This window comes from Palaemon carinicauda, chromosome 19, assembly GCF_036898095.1.
Source record: "Palaemon carinicauda isolate YSFRI2023 chromosome 19, ASM3689809v2, whole genome shotgun sequence".
Taxonomy (NCBI): Eukaryota; Metazoa; Arthropoda; class Malacostraca; order Decapoda; family Palaemonidae; genus Palaemon; species Palaemon carinicauda.
Window position 1 is genome coordinate 29,257,747 of NC_090743.1, and position 8,985 is coordinate 29,266,731.

The window sequence follows — 8,985 nt, forward strand, 5'->3', positions numbered from 1 at the left end:
TCGGCCACTGAGGATAGGAAATAAGTATATAAATGAACTACTAGAGAAATAATTAACAATTAAAATGGATATTTTTGTAACACTTCCAAGTTGTGTAAACTGTTTTGCTTCATTTTGCCATTAAAGCCTACACCTTGCGAAAAGATTAGCTTTGTTATTTCCGTTAAGTCTTACTCTTAGGTACAATGCATAAGTCAGAGCTAACCTTCCCTCTTCTCATAGATAAGTTATATAGATCTGATATGAAACATTGTATTTTAGACATTGATTTGAAATTGTACCAGCGATCTACTGGACTGGGGTTCGAGACTCCCTCAAGCTCTATAGTTTCTTATAGTGTCTTCAACCCTTCGTGTGGACTAAGGATAGGTCTACCTGCCGAGTCACCAGCAGCCATTGCCTGACCCTCCCTGGTCCTAACTAGAGTGGAGAGGGCGTTTGGGCACTGATCATATGTAATATGGTCAGTCTCTAGGGCATTGTGACTGTCCCTTGTTTCTGCCATGCATGAGTGACCTTTAAACTTTTAATATCACGTAAAAGAGGCATAATTTTTTTTTTGTCCGAGGCTAATTTTACTGATACATTATAAGATATATATTGATACAAAAGAAACAGAACCAAATAAACTTTCTGTAATTCTGCAGTAGCAATAACGTTATATTAGTCTGATTTCAATTTGCTGCAACAAAGAGAACTTGTATTTAGATGACCTGAAACGTTGTAATTTTCATTATGTTTACCGTCTCTAGTTGAGTTAGAAGAAGATAAAGTTTTTCACACTTGTCTGTTTGTGTTTGTTTTTGTTGACAGGATATTTCAAGAACTAGTGAAATTAACTTAATAAGACTTGGAACATCTGTTTATTAGGTGTCCTTAGCCTAAAGTTAATCCCATTTCGTATTATATACCATATTAGTTCCAAGTCAATGTCTCCCCCAGTGTCACCTACATATCAAAAAGGTCACCAAATAGAATCTGCAGATAAGTTTCCTCCTTATTTTCCCACGTGATCTTGAGATATTTGGCTAACACGCATGCGCCCCCATATAAAGGTTTCCGGTGGCCCAAATGCTTCGTAGCTGAGGATACACTCGAGTGATATAGGCGGAAGCATACGCTTCACTGGGTTTTATTGTTGTTGATAATTTCACTGCTTAAGGAAAGAGTCGTTTTGACATAGGGATTCTAGTAGATTTTGTGCATCATGATAATTGTCTGTCCCGATTATGTGTGTGCGAGTGTATATGTGTCATTACTACTACTACTACTACTACTACTACTACTACTACTACCACCTTTATGCATAGGGGTAGCCTATTAGCAAAGAGTTCAGCTTTCTGTTTTTTCAACAAAGACTAACACACTCTCTCTCTCTCTCTCTCTCTCTCTCTCTCTCTCTCTCTCTCTCTCTCTCTCTCTCTCTCTCTATATATATATATATATATATATATATATATATATATATATATATATATGCCTACTGTGTATATAGAGCTAGTATTTGTGTGTGACCCCCCAACCCCTGCCAAAGTCATTGAGAATCTAAACTCTAATACAAAGTACTATACCTGTAATCACATTTATGAAAATATTTCCATTAGATATTTTTCTTTAGAAACACACGCATTCCGGCTGTCGTCATTTGTCTTGTCCATTTATTTATTCACCCAAATGAATAATGCATTAAAGCAATGTCTTGATATGGGCATTGAAAATAGCAAAAACAAATATTTAAACTTGGATTCTGGTGTATGAATACTAATGCATCTCTGACTGCAGCTTTCATTATTATTATTATTATTATTATTATTATTATTATTATTATTATTATTACAATGTAAGCCATAACACTAGTTGGAAAAGCAAGATTCCATAACCCCATGGGCTCCAACAGGGAAAATAGTCCTGTGAGGAAAGGAAACAAGGAAATAAATAAACTACAAGATGAGTAATGAACAATCAAAATAGAATATTTTGAGAACAGTAACAACATGAAATTTGAAGCTTGAAAAAAAAACAAGAGGAAGAAAAATAAGATAGAACAGTGTGCCCTAGTGTACCCTCAAGCAAGAGAACTCTAATCCAAGACAGTGGGAGGCATTGAAATGTAATTTTATGCTTGAGACAACTATGTAAGTTGTTTGTTTATTTTATCATATTCAACATGACCAATTGCAAAGATTTTTATGATAGTTGTGGGTTTAAAGTTATAGTTAAATCGTATGCTCATGTACGTTCAAATATAAAAGGTAAAAAATGAAATCACTAAATTCCTCACAAACGCCAACATTTTCTCATTTTTTTGGCAACGATTTCAACACATTTCTTAATTTCTAGATTATTATAATGGGCTCTGGAACATAGTAATAGTTGAAAAAGAAAAACATTCGTGTAAGAAAATTTTAATCTGGTTAATAAAGGGATTGATGATGTGGCTTGATTGATAGAGTACTTTGAAATTATTAAATTTTTGATCATTGGAAATAAACATAATTGCTGTGGCTAGTTCAGAATTGAAACTTATAATTTTTACTGTGATATTTTTTACTTATGAGCAATTCATTGATTTTAATGGAAAGTAAGTTATTGTAGCATCTACTCACCAACTTTCGGCAAAGTTCTAGAAACGTTTACGTGGAACTCTCTCTCTCTCTCTCTCTCTCTCTCTCTCTCTCTCTCTCTCTCTCTCTCTCTCTCTCTCTCTCTCTCTCTCTTTAATGTCAATCCCAGACGAGACAGGGAGGGTCTCTTTCCCTTGCGCATAGTACCCATCCTTTCTTTTCACAGAATTTAGCTTGCGTTTCATATATTTTCGACTTCCTTCATTCGGTATGTAATGCATTAACAGTACGTTTCCCAGAACAAAACTTTGAGTAAAAAAAAAATAATATATATAAAAGATAACACAATTCAGCATTATCACGATAATGGAAGAAAATAACAGCAAAATATCGACATGGTTTCGTATCCTATGCGAGGTCGATGCCACAAGTCTTGCAAGAGGGGAGTCTGTGCCATATCCCTCGCTAGTCACCCACGCTCAATCCTGCTGCCCCATCTGATACCCTCAGTCACAGACGCTGCTGTTAGTGATGATGCTGATCTCCAACACTCCTTATATGCTCTACCTCGCGGGATCTTCTTTGTGGATCGAGCTCTCGTAGCATCGAAACGAGTGTCGTCGTCTGTCACGTTTCACAAAACACGTCACGCATCAGTCGTAGCTTTAATATCAGTGAAAGTGCTGTGTGTCCTGTACGAGCCGAAGACGGAACTGGAGACGATGAAGACCCTTTGGCATTCACTGCTTGTGCTCTGTGTTACGTTCTCTCTTTTCGGAGATGCCCCCGGGCATCTGGCACAGGTGCGTTTATTCTGTTTTCTTAGAGGTCGCCTTCATTTGGCTTTCATGATTATATTACTTTTTTTGTTGATCATTTTGGAAGGATATAGAAATTAAGATAATTTTTGTGTGGCAAAGATTGTCGAAAATGTGTGTAAAATTGAAAAAAAAAGTTGTTTATGTAATCAAAATAAATCAAATATCACTCAAATGCCTACAGTACACACATAGAGGAAAAATGAAGGTTGTGGAATCAAGAATAAAGTTATAAAGACAAATGGAAACAATGAAAATGTAGAAACGAGTGTTGATATGAATGTCGGAAGAATGAAATCAGCTGATTATATTTGTGAATAAATAAGAGGAATGCTGGTAGAATAAGACTTTAAAAAAGATGACAGTTTTGGCAGCTATTTTCCTCATCTGAGTTTTAATCCTAATCATAGTGCTTTGCATGCATTTTGACATGGCCCATCTGTCTACCCGTCATGGGCCAGTTTGTGTAAGGTCATTATGGCTGGTAAACAGCCAGCTGTGCTTAAGTTAATCAGTGTTTGAAAGTAACACTAAACTTTTTAGAAAAATATGTTTATAAGATTTTTTATGTAATTTTTAATTATCTTTAACGTTAGGTGTGGCATCCTTTTAAAGCAATCTTTTGAAAGATTTAGATGTTCTTCTAGAAAATTATATTAGGTTTTGCATGATAACTTCAGTCACAGTTATTTATTTTTTTAATGTCTTCTTCTTCTTCTTCTTCTTCTTCTTCTTCTTCTTCTTCTTCTTCTTCTTCTTCTTCTTCTTCTTTCTCTACAACCTTATCGCTGTAATGGTTCTTCAACACACTTCACTATTTCTTCAGTTCAGTGCAATTTTTTTTGTATTTCTCGTGTAAAATGATACATTTGAAGCAATGAGCATCCAGTACAAATCAGTATGTAAATAAATGAATTATTAAATCATCTTAAAATCGAATCCATATAATATATCGATCATATCTTGTCTTCTTTAGCAACTCTTAGAATTCCATTGATATAAAACTTACATCTAGGTTAAAGTTATCTTGATTATTTTCCTTCCAATGTTTCCCGTGATTGTGTAAAATTTTCATCTTTCTGTGGATCCTGAAAATTTGCATTACTTCATAGCCTTTACGAGATTTATTTATTCTTTTTTTTTTTTCAAAATTACAGCCTTAATATATTCAAAAGTTGTCTCTTAACTGCCAAAGGCAAAAAAAGAGACTGATATAACTTTTTTCCGGAAGATTGAAAGAAGTTTCACTTTAGAATTTATCCTGGTACAAGGTTTTTCTATGAAAGGAAAGATAATCTCCGTCATAAATTTCAATATATTCATAAGTGTTGTCATGTTATTTCCCTCTTTTCGTAGAGACAGCATGTGTGTATGGTATAAGAGACCTGAAAACATTTTAAAGTAAATCAAATGTATCGGCCTTTGCGATGCATAATCCGGATTAAAAAGAATGTTCTTTACATCTTATTTAACTAATTAAGATTTAGCTTCTATGCATTTACAAGATTACATTTTATGGATTTTCTTATGTTGCTTGCTCTTGGATCTTGTTTTCCCAAGGGGGGAGAACGTGTTAGTTTGGTTAAGAGAAAATGTATGTTGGCTGTTCCTTGAACTTATTTCACTTGCTCAACCGTGAGATTTATATACTTTAAATTTCCATGTTTGTGTTTCATATGTAAGCAAATACTTCGGGGAAAATAACAAGGAAATATGCTGAATTTTTTCTTGGTATTTCTTGTGATATTTATATGTGTGTGTATACACACACACACACACATATATATATATATATATATATATATATATATATATATATATATATATATATATATATATAGATAGATAGATAGATAGATAGATATATAGATAGATGTGTGTATACACACACACATTATATATATGTATATATATATGTATATATATATGTATATATATATATATATATATATATATATATATATATATATATATAAATGGATAGATAGATAGATAGATAGGCGGTTAGATAGGTAGATAGATAGATAGATATAGATATAAGATATTTTGTTTGTGTGGGTGTGTATATGAAAAGGTGTTTCTACACATATTTTTGTACACACACACACACACATATATATATATATATATATATATATATATATATATATATATATATATATATATATATATATATATATATATATGAATATTTATTTATCTGATGCTCTCTGTTCTATAAACCTTATTTTCTATTTATTAACTATGTTAATGTGATGAATAAAATCATAGTCATTTAACTAAGACTGGAATTTTAGTAGATTTTCTCAATTCCCGTTTTTTATCCTCAAAAGCAACTGCTAAATGACCACAACATTAAAGGAGACGACTTGACTGAAGAGGAACCGACCGTTTCGACCTTTGAGGCATCTCAGCATATTCCCGAAGGACCTGTAGGCTCCATCTCACCCCAAGAAGAAGAGGAAGAAGGAGGAGGTGAAGAAGCAAGACTATCGGATCAAGAAACTGCCCAGACAACCCACCAGGAGGACACAGAAGGGGATAAAGCATCGTCTGAAGATAAAGAGCAGCTTAACATTGAGCCAGAGTTGCCTGACGATGAAGGAGACAACGGGATTTTATTGGTCTGTCTTGGCGGAGGAGAAGACGAAGTGATTATGGCACAGATGGCTACTCTTCTAACGCGTCAAGGACATAAAGTCACGGCCATACTTTACGGGCCAGGTCCTAGGGAAGAGCCGTTTCCTAAAGAAATGAAGGTACTTATAAGGGCTTGATTTTTTTCAAGAAAATGAGGATTAGTTTGTATATTAAAGTTATCACAGCGAGAAATACAAATTATTTATTTCTTTTTAGATCTGCTAGTCTATTTCTAAGTTTTCCTCAGCAGTATTTGAGTGTTTTAGCTAATATTTCATATTTAGATAGCCTTGTTTATATTGATTTATATAGGACGAGGGGAGTGGTAATTATCTTTAGCTATATCGTTAATGGTGGTGGTTCTCTTTAGGTTATATCAAGTCTTTAGTAACCCTCTTCATTACTTATTATTATTCCTTGTTCTCACATTATTGTCATGAAAATAAAGTTTCTTTATGAACGTTAAAATCGTAAGGAATGCCTCGTCAGAATATTGAATCTCAAAGATTACAATTGTTCATAATAAGAACAATTTTGTTCCTTTTCCTTTTAATAGAAAGATTGAATAACCCCTTGAAAAGCTGTGTAACACCCGACAGTCTACCTCTTTCTACACATATTCTGTCGAAATTAGAAATCCCTTTTTCTTCCCTTTTGTTTCCGTGAAAAGGACTCTCCAAATACTTTCGTTACGAATAATTACCATCTGAAAGAGACAACATTTTCGTGTCTCTGCGTTGCTTCGTCACACAAGGTTTTATCTAATAAAGGTATAATAGAAGCAAAGGAGATCTTCTCGACATGTGCATTATCTTATTTAAATCTCAAGTGGGTACACAACTGCACAGGCTTTTGTTGTCCACAATTGTAAAGTCAATGACACAAGTGAAGAAGGGCACAATAACTTGATACACCGCACATCAAAAACAACTTATATTCATTATTTTGTTGCCATTGTGTTTACTGTAGATGAAATTACACTGATCGAATGTTTGTGTTGAAATGTGAATAACAATAAGTATTTCTTATTTTTATAACGCACTTATTCAACGTTATTTTTTTCCCAGATACATGAAATCCCAATTGATGAAGACGACCCCTTATACCCAAACGGCTTGGGCGTAGGTGTCACGCCTGGAGAAGAGGCGGGCGTTGAATGGATAAGTGGGCGTGTAATAACCTCTAGGGTATTGGCTTGTCGGCACCTATCAAAATCACAATGGGCAGATGACATCGTGAGACGATCCCGCCTTTTGGTCACGCCCCTTTTCCTGCATGACCTGTGTGTTCTTACCCTCGCCCAACGGATGAACGTGCCCGTCGTGGGCGTCCTGACCTCTCGTGTTGGTGCGTGGTGGGTGTGGGAACAGCTTGGAATTCTGCCTTTACTCTCCACGACCTCCGTGCCGCCCACAACCATGGAGGACAGCAGTATCTGGAGCAGGACTATGAATATTGCCAGACATTACGGGTGAGAATAGGCTTAGATTTTGAGTTAATAGTATTTCTTCATTCACCCATTCGTTCCTCCCTTCCATTGGTGAATATTTAAAGCTAGTGTACCCGAGCCGTCAAAAATGACTGCCAAATATTTAGATAGATATGTACGCACATACTCACACAAACATAAATTCAACCCTTTCCACCCCCTTCCCCTTTCCTAACGACAATCAGGCGGTTTCGGTAATTTGTGGGAGATTGTGGGTACCTCCCAGGGTACCCCTTTCTCACCAGGGTACCCCCTCCCCCCTTACCTGAAGACGGAAGGAGACCGAATAGTCATATGCCTGGCAATTCTGCTGAGCGTGATAGGAAAGAATATATATATATATATATATATATATATATGTATGTATATATATATACTGTATATATATGTATATATATATGTGTGTGTATATGTATATGTATATATATGTGTGTGTATATATATATGTATATATATATATATATATATATATATATATATATATGTGTGTGTGTGTGTGTGTGTTTGTGTATGTGCCAGTGTTTGTCTAAGGAGTAGATTTTCTACATTTATTTATAACCAGCCAAATTCAGATGTGTACAATTTTTAATCATTCACAGGTACTTGTCTGCCATCCGTCATCAGTGGCAGGTCCCCGCCCTCACTGGCCTTGACCCATCCTGGTCACCGCCATCACTTCAGACACTGTATTCCAATCTGGCACGAATCCTCGTTGCTTGGGATCCCTTAGTTCACACTTATACTCCTCCAACTCCCTTGCTTGTTCCAATTGGGGGATTTTCGTTTGAAACAGGACGTATGACAAAGGTAAGGATTTGCAAATACTTTTTCGTCTGGCTTTTTATTGGTTTAAGATTTAGCCTTATTTTCTATAACCTTTGCAGTGATTTATTAAAAGTGAGGATCATATTTATTCTGTTGATGATTCTTTTGTGAAACGTTTTACCGATATGAAAATGAAGAAAGTAGAATATATTTTTACAAATTTAAAAAGGTAAAGCTTCACTTGCTATAACATTTGCAGTTTTTAGAGATAGGTCAGATTTATCCTTATGATTTTTTTTTGTGAAACATTTTACTGATATGAAGATAGTCAAAATAGAACATACGTTACAAAGTTCAAAATTATTTTCTTAATTTCTAAAAAAATATAACAAATCAAAATATATGGTAGCTGAAGACATATAATTTATGTCCCCGGGATGATATTATTGACTGATATATTAAGTTTACATTTGAAACTTATATTTCCTTGCAAAATCGCCTTAAAATATGACATTAGATACTTTAGTGATAGAAAACTAAATTTGAAATCCCGTGTGAAGTATAAGAAATATTATGTTTATGCAGTCTATCCTATTTTGTTGCAGATATTGGCCTTTTAAAGAGGCCTCTCTATCACATGAAATTTGAATCGTAAACTTAAGTTAATTCCTGACAGTATTTCTTCTACATCAGCCAATGATAAAAAGTC

The 8,985-nt window shown here is 34.6% G+C and overlaps 1 protein-coding gene across 1 annotated transcript in view; it reads left to right on the top strand.

Moving 5' to 3' along the window:
- The first annotated feature begins 3,003 nt into the window (after positions 1 to 3,003).
- Positions 3,004 to 8,985, top strand: part of LOC137658543 (UDP-glucuronosyltransferase 1A7-like) — an 11,655-nt gene continuing 5,673 nt past the window's right edge. Inside the window, exons 1-4 of the mRNA XM_068393389.1 lie at positions 3,004 to 3,367; positions 5,716 to 6,141; positions 7,090 to 7,493; positions 8,111 to 8,318. Of these exons, the coding sequence (XP_068249490.1) occupies positions 3,287 to 3,367; positions 5,716 to 6,141; positions 7,090 to 7,493; positions 8,111 to 8,318 (1,119 nt within the window). The 5' untranslated portion in view covers positions 3,004 to 3,286. The remainder of the gene's footprint in view (positions 3,368 to 5,715; positions 6,142 to 7,089; positions 7,494 to 8,110; positions 8,319 to 8,985) is intronic.